This window comes from Melanotaenia boesemani, chromosome 15 (genome assembly GCF_017639745.1).
Source record: "Melanotaenia boesemani isolate fMelBoe1 chromosome 15, fMelBoe1.pri, whole genome shotgun sequence".
Taxonomy (NCBI): domain Eukaryota; kingdom Metazoa; phylum Chordata; class Actinopteri; order Atheriniformes; family Melanotaeniidae; genus Melanotaenia; species Melanotaenia boesemani.
The window spans coordinates 27,349,416-27,369,183 of NC_055696.1; the positions used below are offsets into that span (position 1 = coordinate 27,349,416).

General features: G+C 40.0%; 1 protein-coding gene across 1 annotated transcript in view; it reads right to left on the bottom strand.

Moving 5' to 3' along the window:
• rad51d (RAD51 paralog D) overlaps window positions 1–19,768 on the bottom strand; it is a 54,823-nt gene that overhangs the window by 19,806 nt on the left and 15,249 nt on the right. The window contains exon 3 of the mRNA XM_042008268.1: window positions 13,842–13,960. Coding sequence (XP_041864202.1) covers window positions 13,842–13,960 — 119 coding nt within the window. The remainder of the gene's footprint in view (window positions 1–13,841; window positions 13,961–19,768) is intronic.

Below are 19,768 nucleotides of genomic sequence, written 5' to 3' on the forward strand. Positions count from 1 at the left end.
TGCATGGGAAATGAGGAATGACTCACACTGTTGAGTCATCAGTGCAAAAGATGAAGGTGCACTAAAAACCATGTTTGTGCTGCACTCTCCTTTCTTGCCACGGATATTGGATACATGTCAATCAAAAGGACACATCTCTAATTATGCAGAATTTCAAGATTAAATAACATCCAAAGAAAAAAATTCACTCCCCTCACAGTTGTCATGAAGGTAAACTTGGCCTATTTAAACTTTAAAGACTTTAAACATGTTTATTTCTGCTGTGAAGTTGGTCTTTTTTAACATGGGAGTCTATGGGGATTTGCTGTGTTTTGGAGCCAGCCCCTAGTGGATGAGGGGTGAACTACAATTTTCAATTTTTTGCACTTCCGCATAGGCTTTACATTTCACCGCCGGAGGTTGCCGCTTGGTCAGACCACTACTGTGTATTTTTTTATATGACCAGTTTTATCCAACAGTAGGTCCAGGTGAGAACTGTTAGGAAACGATACATAACTACTGAAGTGGCTGCAAATCTTTTTAAACCAAACCCATGCTCAGATTTGACCTGCTTTGTGTGATTTTATTTTAGACAATTTTATCAGGAAACTGAAATCAGTCATTGATGCTGCAGCTCCACGTAAAACCCAAACTATAAGATCCAAACTCATTCCATCATGGAGAGACGAAGAAATCAGAAACCTCAAAAGAAATTACAGGACAGCAGAGAGGAAATGGAGGAAATCAAAATTAACTTTTCATTTAGAATTTTTTAAGGAACAACTCAAATATTACAATAAAACAGTTAAACAGGAAAGAACACCCCACTTTTCCAGTCGTATTTCAGACAATAAAAATAACCGCAAATTCCTTTTTAAAACAATAGATCTTTTAATATACACAGATTTTAACAAGTCCTCCATGACAGCATCAGATGCTATTAGATTCAGCTTTTTATCTCATGTTGATTTTAACATACCTGCAGCTTTGTTTTTACCTGCTACTTAAGTATGAAGTGCATATTAATAATTTTTGATTTGATATCATTGGCACCACAATACAGAGTGTTGTAGAGGTTTCACAGAGTTCACAAGATATTTTTTGGCCCACTTTGGGCCCCTTAGTACCAACATGGCCTGATTTAACCACCACAGCCTACCTGAGTATTGTTGCTGACCATGTCCATCCCTTTATGACCACAGTGCAGCATCTTCTGATGCTACTTCCAGCAGGGCAGGGCAAGGCATGTTTCTTTGTGTAGCACATTTCAAGTACAAGACAATTCAAATTGCCTTACTAAAAACATTAAAAGTATTGCAGATGGTGCAAAGAAAGCATTCAAAAGTAGTAAAGGGCAGAAACAGATATCAAAAATCACAATAAAACTATAAATTTCATCAAAATGATTAAAAGCACCGTTACCATATTTCATGCACAGACACATGAGAAAAGAAATGTTTTTAACCTGGATTTAAAAGTGTCTACGCTTGGTGAAAGTTAAATTTGCACCGGCAGTTTGTTCCACTTGTTTGCAACATAACAGCTAAATGCTGCTTCTCCATGTTTAGTCTGGACTCTGGTCTGGACTAATTGACCACAGTTTTTGGAGCACCGTTAGGTTTATATTATCTGAACGTATCACAGATGTATTCTGGGCCTAAACCATTCTGGGATTTGTAAACAACCAGAAGAATTTTTAAATCTATTCTGTGACTGACTGGAAGCCAGTGTAAAGATTTCAAAACTGGTGTGATGTGTTCAGATCTCTTAGTCCTGGTTAAAACTCTAGCAGCAGCGTTTTGGATGAGCTGCAGATGTTTAATGCTCTTTTTAGGAAGTCCTGTTAAAAGACCATTACAGTAATCCAGCCTACTGGAGATGAATGCATGGATGAGTTTCTCTTGGTCTTTCTTGGAGACTAAACTTTTAATTCTGTTGATGTTTCTGAGCTGGTAAAAAGCTTCTTAGTGAAGCTTTGATGTGGCTGCTGAAAGTCAGGTCTGAGTCTATCAACACTCCAAGGTTACGAACTTGGTCGGTGATTTTAAGAGCCCGAGTCTCCAGGTGTTTACCAATGCTGACCCTCTTCTCTTTGCTACCAAACAGAATAATCGGTTTTAACTTCATTTAATTGTAGAAAATTCTCCCTCATCCAGGTGTTTATTTGCTTCAGACACCGATACAATAAGTCTATTGGGCTGCAGTTGTCTGGTGGCAGAGACACAAAGTTGTGTATCATCTGCATAACTGCGATAATTAATGTTAAAGTTTTGTAGTATTTGACCCAAAAGGAGCATATACAAGTTGAACAGAAGAGATCCAAGGACTGACCCCGGGGGTCATGGCCACTCGCTCAGATTCATAGCTGCCGATCATAACAAAATACCTCCGGCCTTCTAAATAGGACCTGAAACAGTTAAGGACCGCTCCAGAAAGTCCAACCCAGTTTTCCAGCCTGTGCAACAGGATTCTGTGATCTACAGTATCAAACGCAGCACTGAGATCCAGCAGAACCGGGACTGATACTTGAACAGAATCAATTTTCAACCTAATGTCATTTAGCACTTTGACCAGAGCTGTTCTAGTGCTGTGATGATGCACCATGTCACAAAGCTCAAATCATCTCTTGTAGCTTTCTTGAACATGACAATAGGTTCAATGGACTCCAATGACCTCCACAGTCACCAGATCTCAGTCGAATAGAGCAGCTTTGGGGTGTGAGAGATTCTCATCATGGATGTGCAGCCAACAAATCTGAAGCAACTGTGTGATGCTGTCAAGTCAATATGGAGCAAAATCTCTGAAGAATGTTTTCAACACCCTGTCGAATCTATCACACCAAAAATGAAGGAAGTTCTCAGAAGAAAAAGGGGGTCCTGGTACTCACAAGGTGATACTGCTGAAGTAGACGGTGAGTGCATTTTGGATAACTGAACTAATGTAGAAACCTGCATTACAAGTTTCTCATCTTAATCCTGTGATCCATATTCTAATCACCACAAAGAGCTGTTTGTTTTACTGATTTATCCATCCATTCCTTTGGAGTTACATTGTTTTGATTTGCCACTAGTGAGGCTGAGCTTGGCAATCTGTGCAGTTCATGCAGTCTCATCACCTTGCTCGTGATGATGATGGATGTTGCAGAGATGTACTTAAATTTACATAGTCAAGGTCTTCCTGCATGAAGGTTAAGTCTGTGGTCCTCACTCACTGTGTAATTGTCAAGAGAAGAATTGGTAAGGATGGACTTATTTGCATTATTACTGCCTGCTCTGACAACAATGTAGAGAGGCTGCTCTGGTGATGAAACGTCACAATGTTTTCATGTAAGGACTCAGAGACATCAAAGTGATTGCCCTTGAGAAGTCACAGCAAAAAAAAAATCCCATGGGCTGCACTCATCAGCGAGCTCAGAGCACTTGGACCTGAAAGGCTTCATCTTAGTGTTTGATTGGAAGAGAAGCCTTGAAAGGGCTCCAACTGTATTTATGTTTTTTCACTTTTGGTGTGTTTGTATATGCAAGTGTGTAGTTGTTTGTGTTTTCAGGGTTTCTTTAAGGAGATTATACTAAAATAAAATAAACATTCACAACAGAGTGATGTGAACAAATTAATGGTGTCATGAATAAAGCGGCTGTGGAAGAAGAAAATAATCCTCTTCAGTGAGGTTTTACGAGGGTTCTTCTACCTTAAGAGGACAGACATGCCATGACAACATAAAGGGGTGCCATTTCAAGCATGCAGGTTGTTGTTTCTGATGATCACAGCTGTGAGATAGTCAGACTAGCTACAACTCAGGAAAGCAGGAAAGAAAAGTGCTGTCAACTTCAGAGCCAAAGTGTGAGACATTATGCTTGATTGTTTGTTTCTGTAAAGCTGTGAGCTGGGCCCATTCTTGTTGCTAGCATCCTCAGTAAAAATCAGCGTGCATTGCTATGAAATACTAAACAGAGCTGAAGCCAAAGGAAACCTGCGACTACTGCAGATTCATTTGAGACCGGACTTAATCTCGGTTTCGTACTTTCCAATGGCATGTAATAGTCGGATACTGGTAGGTATTGGTGTGTTTCTTGGCTACTGTGAAAAGTTTTGGTCAAGCAGTCTGTATTTCCAGGATGATGACAGACTTCCCTCTCCCTGGGCCCTTCTTCCAGCTCACCCAAAGGATTCCAGAGAAGTTCCCAGGCCAGCTGATAGACTTGAGCAAGGTGTTCACTAATGGTCCGGGATGGGACAAGTTGGTACGTTTTTTTTTTTTTTTTTTTGCATTTCAACAAGTCAAAACTCGGAAAGATGCCAGAATTTCCAATTAGACCTGTCTTACTTCTTTAGGACCTTTCTGTTGGGGCTGCACTCTTATCTATATGCCCTCATATCGGTGGAGGTTGACCCACTGCAATCCACTAATTGGTCGAAATATCTATCATTTCCTGTGAAAATTAGCATCAAGAGCACAATGGAATCAGCTCCAATCTTTAAATATACAGTGGATTTTTATGTTGTTTAAAGCCTCATGTCAAAAAGAAAGAACACACAATTCTACCAGGTAAGGGTATGGTTGGCTGTGGAGATGCAACAGAGAGCAGATAATGAACCAAACTGCACCAAACCATCTCATCCCAAGCCAGACCCCTTAATGGAAATTGGGTTATAGTCTCTCCACCATGTCCTGGTCTTCCCTCTGGCTTCCTTCCAGTGGGATATCCCCAGAAAACCTTTTCAGGGAGGCTTCCAGGAGGCTTTCTTGCCAGATGCCTGAGCCACTTCATCTGCTGCTCATCTGCTGCTCCTTTCAGTGTAGAGGAGCAGCAGTTAAACTCTGAGCTCCTCCTGGATGACTGAGCTTCTGTCCCTATCTCTAAGGGAGAGAGCCCAAACACCCCTCGAAGGAAACTCATTTTGACTACTTGTATCCATGAACTCGTTCTTTCGGTTACTACCCAAAGCTTAGGACCATTGTTGAGGATAAGAATGTAGCCTGACTGGTAAACAGAGAGCTTATCCCTTTGGCTCAGCCCCTTCTTAACCAAGACAGACTATTTGGAGTCTACATCACTGCCAATGCAGCACCAATACGCCTGTCGATGAACTGCTCCATTATTCCCTCACTCATGAACAAGACCCCGACATACTTGATTTCCTCCTCCTCATTCCTGACCCAGAGAGGACACTCCACCCTCTTGGCTCAAAGCACTACCAGAGCCCTACAAAGTGACCTCCAGCAGGCCGCTAACGTGCATGTCTCTGATCAAACTGTCAGAAACAAACTCGATGAGAGGGGTGTTAAGGCCCCATATCCACAAGTGGGGCCTGTGCTAGCAGCCCAACACCGTGCAGCCCGACTGACATTTGCCAAAGAACACCAGGACTGGCAGATTGGCCACTGACTCCCTGTATCCTTTGTAAATGAAAGCAGGTTTACATTTTGCACTTGTGACAGACGTGAGAGATTCTGGGGACGCCATGGAGAATGTTCTGCTGCCTGCAACATCCTCCAGCATGATCGGTTTGGGAGTGAGTCGTGATGGCCTAGGGAGGCATATCCTTGGAGGGCCACACAGACCTCCATGTGCTAGCCAGAGGTGCCATTAAGTACCGGGATGAGATCCTCAGACCAATTGCAAGACCACATCCTGCTGCAGTGGGGCCTGGGTTCCTTCTGATGCAGTACAGTGCTCAGCCTCTGTAGGGAGTGCATAGAGGCAGGTGGCGACCACACGCTAGATCTGAACCTCCATGGGTTCATGATTTTGATTTCCATTGATCATTCTTATGTTATTTTGTTCTCAACACATTCCACTATGTAATGAATGAAGATTTTCAACTGGAAAATATAACTCTCTGAGGCCGAAGATCACGCCGGCGTGATCAGAACACGTGAGGTGTTTAAAGCCCCATGACAACGTGACAGAGTCAACTTTGCTGGACAGAGCGGACTTGAAACTCTCTCCCACTTGTTATTTGGCGCCAATAGACCCCGGAAAACCGGAGAAATGTTTGTTTTCATTTGATAGTAAAAAATATGTTTATCCGTGCGTAAATGCGCACTTGCAGACGTGGAATGGGACGGCGGGCATTGCATTTCTGTCCATATATTCGCCACTTTACACACAGGGAGAAGTGGTCGAATCAGCTGATACTCTACGTGATAACGTCACCTCAGCGTCGTGACAACATCAGAGGGAGCTGCCCAAATCGAGAGCCAGTCGCGGGAGTGAGAGGCGGCAGTTAGAGGCGGGAGTTAGCAGCGCGTAGACGGAGAGCATTGGACAGAGAGATCGAAAGTAAGAACTATTGGAAGACGGAGTGTTTGTGGAGATAATGAGGAGAACTTTGAATGTACAACAGGCCCTAGAGCTATTTTATGGTGAGGAAGATGAAGACGTTATTTCATCTTCATCGTCCGAGGAGGAGGAGAGCGACGAAGATGACGAGGTTACAGACCCGTCATTTGTGAGTGATGTCGCCATTGATGAGAGGTAAGTCAAACTAAAGATGAATATTTACAGCTTTTCTTTTGTTTATTCCCGTATTTTCACATTATAAATCCACTTTATATGCATATTACATTATATATTTACGTAGGTTTATATATATATATATAAGATCAGGGCTGAAATGATATTTAGATTGATTGCTAAATGTTTAGGAAAGTCATTACAAAGAGATGGACATATGAATTTTCCTGATTTTTATTTTGTGTCATATATTCTTTATTACTTGTAAGGTTTTCTTTTGTAAACTATTCACATTGTTGTGGGGAGCCAGAATTTTAGCCCCCACATTTGAATTCACTATCCATCATGTGCATATGAACAATAATCTAAAATATTATTTTCATGTGTCTGTATACAGATGTGAGGATAGTGGACCCTCTAGGCAGAGGCCTACACAGAGAGGGCGTGGGAGGAGCAGTCAAGCGAGGTCCAGATCTCCACAGCCACACCATCGCTTGGATCCCTGGAGAACTGGACAGCACCCTGACGCTGCCCCAGAAATCAGCAGATTCATGCCGCGGAGACCACCAGGAGCCCAGGTGGACAGCCATGCAATCTTTTCACCGCTGGACCTATTTCAGCTATATTTTTCCCCCACCACTATGCACACACTGTGTGCTAACACAAAGCCCATGTCACACAAGGACTTCCAAACTGAGCTGGTGGCCCAGCTGTGTGGGGTGGACAGGAGCGGCAGACCAGCCAAGAGAAGCTCAGACCACATTCCCGTTCCCATTGCTGTGGTAACAGGGACCAGCCAAAAAGCAACACAAGGACGAAGGAGTTGCCAACGCTGCCACCAAGTAGACAAAAAGAGAAACCTTGGAAATGCAAAGCTTGTGGTGTGGCTCTCTGTGTTATTGTGGATAGAAATTGCTTTGCAGAGTGGCATGTGTAAATAAAAAAAAAAAAACTACAGCCCATTGTATATAGTGTAAAATATTTGTATATAGTTTGATTACATCTCAATTGTCTCTCAGTGTTACATTTGCACTATTACTTTACAGTTGACTGCACTATTATTTTACAATTTCTTTGTTTTTTGAAGAACTGCAGCTGAAGTTTGTGTGTTTTGAAGAGTTTCAGCTAAAAACGCCTATGAATATACATGTTTTTCTTGTAAATATTTGTATATAGTATTATTTTATTTCAATTTTACATTTAGATATTCATATTAGAAACCTATATTTAGTTTTTCCAAGTTCCAAAACAGTTGAGTGAGCAAGTTTGTGGTTTTTATTGTAATAAATACCACTTTTTTTCAATTCGAATTTGATGATTTTTGTGTATTTTTTGGTCCAATATGTTGATGAAGTAGGTTGTAGTGAAATAATAACTATCTCTTCATATAGATGAAGTTGTGCTGAAAAAAAAGATACCAAGCATGGGCATGTGAACATTTTTTATGTGGTATATAGAGACAAAATCAAAAGTATTAAAAAACGGCCAAAATAGGCTCAGGATTCAAAGTGTTAATTAATCAAGTTCTAAGATGTGCTTTTTTGAGCAGTGTATAACAACCTATTTAGAAACAGTAACAACATAAAATAAGGAAATTGCTATTAAATGGTTTCTAATAACAGCAGAGTTTAGATGAGAGCTAGAGTTAGAGTGGAAAGCTGTGTTTTTCATATTTCTATTAGCTTGGCGAAATAAAACCAACGAGTCTGTCATTCACTGCTTTTACATCAAACAGTTGAATGAGGAAGTAGAATACTCTGGTTTTACCGCCTTCAGGGCTCTCAGCTTCAGAAAGAGAAATTCTGCACACACTTATCCGTCCACATTCACCACTTCAAGCTAAATATTTCTTTCAAGTAAAACAGAAAAACATCAGTTATGCTCTGTTTCAATAAGAAATCCCTGGGTTCTGATGCTATTACTTGTATACTATGAAGCTCACTGATGGAGTAAATATTCGGTGTATTAACTATGTGATGGAAATTAATGTGAGCTTGCCGGAGACAGATGGATGGCACAGAGTCCTGCAAATAAATCTCAGGGAAGCCTGGAGTACTTTTAAAAACTTGATTAAGAAGATTTAAGGATGTGCATAAATGTTACTGTAATGTAATGTGAAGTCCTGCAAGAAATACATTTCTGCTTCTTATAAATAATGTTTCACAAATATGATGCTAGATTATCATAATAATGTAGAAGATTTAATTACACTGTTGTTTCCAGAGGAGGAGATTTTTGCTGATAATCAGATCATTTTCAGGCTTCCCTCATAGTAGAACTATACATCAAAACAGCACAAACTGCTGCATCAAAACGACCAAAGTTGGATTTGTTTTATTTGGGTGTCCTAAACAGACCAGTCACTAAGTGACTGTTTTATCCTGAAAGCCCCAAACACCCCCCGCCAACATCTAATCTCACAGGGTGTAACATCAGGTCTATTACGCAAGTATAAATACGTGGTTTCACTGCAAGTACAGAATCTCTGCTAAAGTTCATTAAAACCATTTTCTACGATCACCAAACAGTTAAGAGAAAAAAGAGCAGGTAAACAAATTCTGCAACAAAATCTTAGATTTTTTTCAAACCAAATCCGACTTCTAATTTTAATTTTTTTTTTTTTTTTTTTTGCTTTTTTTCTTAAAATATATTAAACTTATTAAAAACAATATTAAACTCAAAGCTTTTTCATGTAAAATGTGTTTATTTTATTTATTATATGAATGAATGCACCTACCAGGTAAAGCTGGGCACACAAAGATTATGGGGTGTTTTTGTCCCAATTTTCGCCCTTCCTGACCAAGGACGGCAAATGCTTGATTATCTCAAGTCTTATAAGATTATCCTGTGGTCTGAGGTGTATTAAGAGCTAATTTGTCCCGCCAATCGGCTGTAAAACAGTTCTTGGCCGACAACTGCAAGTATTAAAAATGTTCAATATTTAGGACAGTGTCACTTGCAGCATAACAAGCTTGTAAGTGGACTTGCCAACATACTCTTTGATTTTGCATAATGTCAAAGTGTTTCCAGACATTAAATTTGCAGAGTAAAAGCGGAGGCTATGCTAAGAGGAACAAAGACGTTTTCATTCAATGCTTTGAATTTAATCTCACCTCAGGAAGAATCCGGAGGTACATGCAACGTCTAATCAGCAAAATGATGAAAAGAAGCAAAAGCCGAGACCAAAAACAGACCAACCAAGTGACCCAACCCTTAACAAGTCGATAGATAAAACAAAAATAAAACAAGGACCACCCGAGAGCAAAAGCTATCAATGAGAAAATAATGAAGTATGTAGCACTGGATAACCAGCCACTGTGCATAATTGTGCAAGACGCCGGAACTTGTGGAGTATCTCGAGCCACGCTTTGCCATGCCCAGTTGCAAGTACTTCACAGATATCTGGTTGCCCAAGTTGTAAAATATGGTTCACAGTCACGTCGAGAAGCTAATTTCAGATACTGTGTCCATAAACTTCACAACAGATATCTGGTCTTCAAGCTTTAGCTAGGTTAGTGTGCTGAGCTTGACTGCACAATAGCTAAATGAGGACTTGTGTTGAAAAAGGCTGTGGATCATTCCCAAGAGTGTTGTGGGTCTCATACAGGAGTTTCGATCTCAGCTGCTTTTGAAGGGATGTTTGAGAGATGGAAAATCCTCATAGCAAAAGTACATGCTGTGGTGAGGGCTAATACATGCAACATGGCTAAAGCTACGATGGCGTTTGGTGTGAAAATTCTGTCTCAACGCAGCATCCCAGATGCTCTGGCTGCAGGGAGGAAGGTGGTACTTCAAGTACTCATGGCAAGCTTACAGTCATTTGGAAGACATAAAAAAGGAACTCAACATTCCTGTTAAAAAGCTGCAATAAGACGTCATCATCAGGTGGAATTCTTCCTTTTGTATGATGCAGAATCTGGTGGAGCAGAAGAGGGCTTTAAATGCAAATGCAGCTGATTATAAACTCCCTGCAAGATTTACAGCAACTCATTGGGAATTTTAGAGAAGATAATCACCCCACTGGAACCCTTTGAACAGCTAACCAGGGACATCAGCTGTGCCGCAGCCACTGCTGCAGTGTTATCCCTGGTGTGGTGTCACTGACATGGCTGCTTACCAAGAGTGATAAAGACCAGGACAAAGGCAAGGCAAGTTTATTTGTATAGCACAATTCAACAACGATGACTCAAAGTACTTTAATGAATACAAGAAGCATAATTTTATGTTAAAAACAAAAGAAAAAGTAAAATAAAAGAAAACTATTTAAAAACAGTATTAAAACACAATCAAGTTTAAAAATTCCAGCTTAAAAGAAACAGATGCAGATTTTAACTTCTAAAAAAAAAAAAACCTGCTCGTTACAAAGATAATCTTGACGCAAACAAGAAGTAGGGAGCATGCAATATGCTTCTAGGACATCGTCATATCACAAACAACATCAGCCCTTTTGTTGTTTTACTTTAATTTGTTGTACTTTAAAAGAAGGTTATGTTTTGTTTACTGGACTCTAGACTGTCACTGCTTATTCTTTGGACATTTTTGTTTTCATTTGCACATTTGGTTACTTGAAAGAGTAGGCTGTTACTTCAGTGATTGCATTAACCAAATTATGGCCACTGGCCAGTTACATGTACAGCAGGACTTGAGCCCAGTTTATTTTAAGACTCAAGTGGGCTAATGACTGGCCCTGCTTAAATGTGTGCTGGGGGATTTTTTTTTTTTTTTTTATTTTTTTATTTGTTTTAAATAAGTTCTTTCTGTTGTTTGTATTTTATCTCACAGCTGTATAGGTATAATAATGTTTTACATTTTGAGAAGTAGTAAAAATTTGCCCTAGTGGCCGTTTGTCAGTATTATATCAGAGAGAATGTGATCCGAGCTACTGTTGGAGACAAAATAAATATGGCACTCTTTTCCATAGCCTAACTTAAATTGAAGTAGTTGTCATATTTTGCACAGATAATGTGTACAGTTTATTGTCTAAAGTATACATGATGATGTGTTAACTCCAAGACAGACGATATGTTATGTTAGTTTCCTGAAATGATTTAGTTTTTCTTTTCTTTTATTCTTGGAGGGGGGGGGACCCCACATGTATCAGTATCTGTTGGTATCAGCTATCAGCATGGGAAATAAAGAGTTGGACAATATTGGTATGTCAGTAAAAAAGCCAACACTGAACATCCCTAATAGTTTTGTTGAATAAAATCCAGATTATTATATAACCTTATATAATTTTTGATGATAAAAAAAAAAAAACGTTCACTGTCATTCACTGATTTCTTTGGATGGAAGAACAGCAGAAGCAAAATAATTTGGAACATAGTGTATTAATGATAGGAATATGCTTCTTAAATGTTTTTGATCTATTTAAAAAAGTGAAAGCTTTTTGTTTAGTATATAGCTGAAGCAGATTTTATCAAAATGTTCCTAAATTGCTTAAAGATCTTCTGTGCTTACAGCTCTGAGTAGGACTGTAGTTTCCTTTTCCCATCTCTCAGCATGAAGAGCGTGATACCGTAGACATCAAAGAGCAGCACTAACCAGTTCAACTTTTCACCAGTAGATAGCAGCCAAGACATGCACAAAATCACAGAATTCACTCACATGATTTAGTTTTACATCACTGATACAAAGCTCTGATTAATTTATAAAAAAAAAAAAAAAAACACATAAAAAAGCCACAGAGAGAGAAAACACCTGTAGTTATCAATCATCCTAAAACAGTAGGTTTGGCTGTGGAAAGGGTCCCATCTTTAAATTATGGCACCGTTTCACAGATTTGTCCAGAATCTGTGGCCTGGCTGAAGGAGAGTTCCCTCCCTGGAAGATTTTCCCCCTGTGCTTTGTGCGACGACTGCATACAGACATCTCCATCATGTAATGCCAGCTCACATCTCTGTACAAACCATTTATGTGATGCTGCGTCTGCTGTGATACAATGCCAGCATGTTTTCTTCCAAGTCATTACATTCTGATTTTCTGATGTCCCACAAAAATGTTTTAGAAGAGCTGTCAGCTGGGTTTGTTTTCTCTGGCAGACAGTGGTCAATCTGGGGACACGGTTAATGCAGCTGATATATCAGAAGCCACTTTAGGCTGCATGTACAAGCCAAACAGAAAACCAGGCAGCGAAGTTAGTCGTTGCTGCCAAAATGTTTCCACAGTGTAGGAATGTAGCACACAGCCTGCATCTAAAACACTAACTAAAGGAACACTCTCTGCCCTGCTGTTTTTCTAACCACAGAAGGTACACATTCAACCTGCATAAGCAGACACAAATACTTTGGTTGTTGTTGTGATACATCTTGTTGTTGCTGTCTTGGTTACTTTTTTGTTTAACCAACTCCTGATGATTGTCAGCTTAGTTTGCTTTTAAAAGCTGCACGAAATTCTCTGTTGTGTTTCTATACAGGTGTAGCAGCTGGTTGTCTGGTGTTAGGTTGGACTGAAGGGTTGTTGCCCTCTATCTGCTGTATCTTTGTCTCCTCTCCCCATTTAAATAAAGAATAAATAATGAGATTATCAAGAGGAGCGTTATACCCATAAAGTTCCTCTTGGCAAAGCAAATTTGTTTGACACGACCAGACAGCCAGACCATCATTCTGTTTGCTACAATTCTGAACAGGATAAGGATAAAACAAAAAAAGAAGGGAGAATTTAAACTCTTGGGAGTTATCATAGAATATACACAATTGTGGGACAAACACATACAGGGAATAGTAACTAAAATGAAAACCACTATCAGTAATTGAGAGGTATGCAAAATATCTAACGCAGCAATCAATCAAACAAGTAAACAAGCTTTGGTTTTGTCTCATCTGGATTACTGCTCAACAGTTTGGTCCAATACTATCTTTGGTAATATAAGAAAATTGCAATTGGTCCAGAATAAAGCAGATAGCTCTTTCATGTGGGCTGAGAACAAATGTTAGTAAAATGCATGAATGTCTTTCTTTGTTTGAAGTGAAAAGTAGATTGCTGTATTCACTGATGGTTTTCATTAGGACTGTTATAACAAAAAAGACCTTTGCCTAGATGATATGGCCAAAACATGGCCATTATAAATATATATATATATTAGAGGTGGGACTTGAATAATTTATTTAGATATTTATTATATATTTCTGCAAAGCATCTACAACCTCCAACAGAGCGGCTTAAATTCATTTGGAAGGGCATGTTCTTTCACTTACAGACAAAAGAACGCTGCTGTTAAACTAACAGCTTAAATCTGATGAGGCTGATGGAAAAGCCACTGTGACTGCCGCCAACCATGACAGTTTGTCCTTAGGAGTGTATGATTTTTAGACATGAACTTTCCTTTAAGCTCTGTGGCAACGGGCCCACTGTTAAATCAAGACAAAGCAGCATGTGCTGCTGTGTTTGCAGAACCACCTTTACCTGGGATTTCCAGTGGACAGGATGGCTGTGGAGCTCAACAGTTCCTCATAAAGATCAGCGCCTGACACAGGAAATGCTGCGTGTTGGGCCAGCAGCACTCGGCGGATAGCAAACAGAGCCTGAAACAGAAATGACAGCAGGGTTTGGCTCATAGAGCTGCTGCAGTAATCAGCTCATGTAATCATCCAACTCAGCCAGTAATGTTGGATTAAGACATTTTTCTCTTAAAGTGAGCCTTGATGATTATTGTTCAAAGGAAAATGGTTAGAGTTTTTGTTATTTTTCTTAGTTCGAAGTGAGCCGAATCGGCCTCTTTATTAGGCCCATTTTCTAATTTATAAAATTAACCTACAGTTATGCTGCATGTTGAAATTCTTTCTTGGTTTTAAACCTTTATTTAATAAAATCAAGTACAGCTTATATATACTTCATTCACCCCAACTGGGAAATTACAATCTGCATGTTAACTTTCTCTTATAGATTTAAAAGAGCAGTGGGCTGTCATTTTTCAGTACCCAGGGAGCAGTATTTCATTAAGAATTTTGCAGTTTTATTCCTAATGGAACATAAACAAAATATCAGATGTTGAAACTGAGACATTTTACCATTTCATGTAAAATATGAGCTGATTTTGAAAGGTCTGGACTGCAGGCCAGTTCAGCAGCCGGACCCTTCTCCTGTGAAGCCATGCTGCTGTGATGGATGCAGGATGTGGTTCAGCATTGTCTTGCTGAAATCTGCAAGGCCTTCTCTGAAAGAGACGTTGTCTGGATGGGAGCAGATGTTGCTCTAAAACCTCCATGTACTTTTCAGCATTGATGAAGCTTCACAGATATGGAAGATGTCCACGCCATAGACACTAATGCAGCCCCATCCCATCAGAGATGCAGCCCTGGGTCCGCGGGGCGGCTCCTGCTGGGGTTTCCTGCTGCTGCCTTCCTGGGCGGGCGAGTGGTCGTCTCTGTGGACCGGTCGGGATCTGTTGCCTGCGGGGGGGCTGGTGGCCTGGGTCTCGGGACCGCTGGCCTGACTCTGGCCTCTGTTCAAGTGAGGTGGCATCTGCATGATCACTCTGCATGGTCACTCCTTCCTGAACGTCTCCACACAGTCTTTGCGTCGCCGTGTGGCCGAGTTCTCCAACACATCCACACAGGTTTCTCTGCGCGTGTTCTTGAATACAGCAGTTTCACTTATATCTATTATCATATTTTGTTTCTTTTTTTAATTATTTCTGTTCTTATTATTATTATTACTCTTACTCTTATTATTATTATTGTTACTATTATCAACTAGTTGTGTAATGACCTACTGGCTAGGATGATCGTAGCTATATATGTTGTAAGTAGTATGGATTACATGGTCTTCTGTATGATGTTTCAAGTCCCCACCCGCACTCCCCACACCCTTTCTGTCCCTCTCTCTCCCCTCCCTCTTCTCTCTACTTTCTTTTCTCTCTCTCTCTCTCTGTCCCCTCCGGTCGAGTCCAGCATTAAGAGTCTGATTTAATAAAGTTTTTCATCAAGAGGGACTTTATACATGTAGTATAAATCCCTGCTTGATAGAGTAAAATTGCCCAGCACCAGACAGCAGCCAGACAATCATTCTGTTTGCAACGATGCTGGACAAGACAGGTTAAAAAAAAAAAAAAAAAAAAAAAAAAAAAAAAAAAAAAAAAAGAGATGCAGCTTTTCACCTGCCCACTGATAACAAGCTGGATGCTCCCTCTCCTTTTTAAAGTGGATTTATACGTGACGTCTGTGTGGGTCGGCCACGGCGTAGCTGATGCTAGTGAGTTTGCTCTAGCGCTCGAGGGGTACGCATCGTTTTGGTGTTGTGTTGCAGTTTCTCCTCTTAATCTAAACGTGGCAGCAGGGGTTCTTTTGATGGTTCACTTCAGTTCGGTAGGTATTTTCTGTTTTAACACAACAATGGCGTCCAGTATGGTTCAGTGTCTTCATTAGCTTGTGGAAGAACAAAGAAATACTTTGATCATCTGCTCATCAACTTGATCCACTGGTTATTGTATTTAAAAACTGTGGTTACCACACTAATTCAGCCAGAAGACCAATCATAAGGGAGCACAACCGTGTAACCATCTGCATAGCAGGGGTGCACGTCAGGTCTGGAAGAGGTGTGCGTCAACCCTTAGTGGACCTATGTGGCGTCTACGGTGGTGAAGACATTTTAAATGAGCTTTGGTCCAGAGAAGACGGCGCTGTTTCTGGATCCTGTTCATGGCTTCATCCGGCATGATAGAAGTTTAACCTGCATTTGTGGATTTTAGAGTGAACTTTGTTCACAGACAGTGATTTCAGACGTGTTGGTGTCATCAGATTCACTATCAGCTCATATTTTCCATGAAATGGTAAAATGTTTCAACATCTGATTTGTTGTTTTTTTTGTTTTTTCTACTGGGAATCAAATATGAGTTGATTAGATTTGGAAACCATTGCTTTCTACGTTGTTATTAATAGCTCCCGAGGTGTTTTGGGGTTGTAGTTTAAAGTTACATGAGTGTTTTATAATTCATGCTGCCTCAAAACTAATTTTAAAGTTAATACAAAAACCAAGGACAATATCTGTTTCTTTTTCTCTAAGCACTGGGCCAAAATAAAGAAATGCCCTAAAACAAATCTCTTTCTTTACAATATAACAACAGCTTGTTACCTCTATTTAGACTCAACTGTCTATACATTGCCAAACTATTTAATAATACTAACATGGAATATATGAGTTGCACACACATTGTTTCTTACCCTCTGTTATTCATGTTGACTCTTGAAATTTCTCTCTTCAGGTAATTCTTAGTAAAATTCTTTGTGTGTAAGTTTGTGGTCAAGTCAGGAAACTAGTAATCCCTACAAATGCTGGTCTACGGTGACAGTGGTACAGGAAATACTCAGCTTTCCCTTCTTTGTGATATCTTTACTTAATAAACGGTGACGGTTTCATGTCTGGAAGAGCAGCTCTCTGCCTGCTGAATCCACATCTTATCATTATTTCAAGATGGTGAAACAGGTCTGATTGCTCATTTGTTTTGAACAATTCACCAAAGTTTAAAGGGCTGAGCGGGTAAAAGAGCGACAGTAACTGCTTACTGCACAGACAGGTAGATGAAGACCACGTTATGAGTGAAAGGCTCATGTTTAATAGACGCACACTGTGTCTCACTGTCAAAATGTCTACAAAATTGGAGCTCTTAACAATAAAAACAAAGCTAAGCTAGTTTTACTGTGTGCTGAGACAGCACCAGCTTAGCTGGGGGAGCTGGATGTCTGTCTGCAGCTGCAAATGAACATCTAATGAGATACTAATTCTTAGTATAATTTATTATCCTGTATCAAGGTTTTTGACAACACTGGTGACAATAACCTTGATTCTGTGAATTATTTGAACATGTTGGAATAATCCTATATTACTGTACATCAGTCATGTTGGATAACACACTCAAAGGGAGTGGGACGAAGCTCAAGCTTATTCAGTCCCACCCCTTCTCCACAGAAAGTTAATCAGTCAACCAGCCCCTATTTACACCCAGCGTGGCTTATAATTCACACAGACAGTGAATTATATATCTATGTGCAAACTAGAAACCAGAAACATTAAAAAAATAACTAAAATAAAAACAAAGAATAATGGAATAAAACAATAATAATGACTGATAAGAAAAAAATGAATAGAAACCGTTTCAATTAGAAGCCAAACATCTTGCTAAATCAACTCAGGTCTTTGCTGCGTTTGTTCCTAATTTTCTTCAGGTCATCACATTCAGATTCGATCCATCTGCTGCAGATAGGTTTTTAGTCCTCATACTTCCGGAGGAGGAATGTAAGTACAAGTACTTGGTTATTGCACCTTAGTATGTTTTTCATGCATCTGTACTTTACATAGTGGATATAGTTGTGGATACGTTTGACTTCACTACGTTTGCAGGAAGTATTTCTATTTTCTACTTCACTACATTTCTACAGCGCGTTGCATTCCAGTCACATTGCAGGTTTTATTGATGGCCATACGGTTCCTCAGAACTCTGCAGGAAATTCCACTGTTCTGAGTGGGCTTTTACAGATTTCTTATAATGACTGCTGCTATAAGCTTCTGATTCACACCCTTCATATCACGCCCTCTGTGCTCCGTTCACTTATCCGAACAGAAAGTCACAGTAATGTCTAACATGTTGCTACGCAACACCTGCACTAGAAGGACTATTTTTTCCAGCGGAAGCGTTGTCAGGACAGTATAATGGAGTGAAATATTTTAAATGGTAAACTTATAAAGGGAAATATTGTGTGAAGTTTCATATGTGGCTTTGGTAAGTAACCGTATAATAAGCGGTAAAATTTTTAGCGTGACGGTCTTTATTGAAAAATAAATCCTGTTCGTACTGAAGGGGGGCCTGGACCCCTAAGAGGTTCAACAAAGTGCACAGGGGGTCCTCGAAGTTTTGACTGTTCAGAGCCAGTCTGATTTAAACGAAGGTCACGTCCACACAGAGACGAGTTGTTTTCATGCTTTTTTTTTTTTATCATTGGCTGTTTCATTCACATGAAACCTGTGTTTTGAGAGCCAGAAACACTTTGCACCATTTAATTAATAAGAAATGTCTGAGAAACGTCACAGTGCAGATGATGTGTCCTTAATTTGAATTTAAAAAATAAGACTACAGGTGAAACTCAAAAAAATAGAATATTGTGCAAAACTTCATTTATTTTAGTAATTCAACTTAAAAAGGTAAACTAATATATAGACTCATGAAATGCGAAGTGAGATATTTCAAGCATTTATTTGTTATAATTTTGATGATTATGGCTTACAGCCTATGAAAACCCAAAAATCTAAATCTCAGAAAATTAGAATATTACATGATATCAATAAAAGTAAAATACATATTTTCTAAACATAAATGTTGAGTATAGTCATGCATATGAACTCAGTACCTGGTTTGAGCCTCTTTTGCATGAATTCCTGCCTCAGTGTGGCGTAGCATGGATGTTATCAGCCTGTGGGGTGTAATGGAAGACCAGGATGCTTCAGTAGCGGCCTTCATCTCTTCTGCATTGCTCGGTCTCATGTGTCTCGTCTTTCTCTTGGCAATGCTCCACAGATTTTCTACGGGGTTCAGGTCAGGAGAGTTTGCTGGCCAGTCCAGCACAGTAATCCCTTAGTCACTGAACCAGGTTCTGGTTCTTTTAGCAGTGTGTTGCAGGTGCCAAATCCTGCTGGAAAATAAGGTTATCATCTCCAAAAAGCTTTTCTGCTGAAGGAAGCATGAAGTGCTCTAAAATCTCCTGGTAGATGCTGTGTTGTCTTTGGACTTAATAAAGCCCAGTGGACCAACACCAGCAGATGACATGGCTCCCACATCAACACAGACTGTGGAAACTTCACGCTGCACTTTTAGAGTCTGGGATTGTTCCCTCTCCAGTCTTCCTCCAGACTCTGGGACCTGGATTTCCACATGAGATGCAGAATTTGCCTCATCAGAAAAAGCCCTTTGGACCACTGCTCATCAGACCAGTTTATTTTTTTCTTTAGCCAGGTAAGACGCTTCTGATGGTGTGTTTAGTTCAGGAGCAGCTTGACATGATGAATACGACATGTGAAGTCCAGGTCCAGGATCCGTCTGTGTGTGGTGGCTCTGGAAGCACCAACTCCAGCCTCAGTCCTTGTGAAGCTCCCCCACATTCCTGAATGGCCTTTTCCTGACGATCCTCTCCAGGCTGCTTCATCCCTGCTGGTTGTTCCAGCTTTTCTTTCCACACTTTTCCCTTCTACTCAACTTTTTATTGATGTGCTTTGATGCGGCACTTTGAGAGCATCCTGCTTCTTTTATAATTACCTGTTGAGGTTTTCCCTCCTTGTGGAGGGTGTCAGTGATGGTTTTCTGCACAACTGTCAGGTCAGCAACCTTCCCCATGATTGTGGAA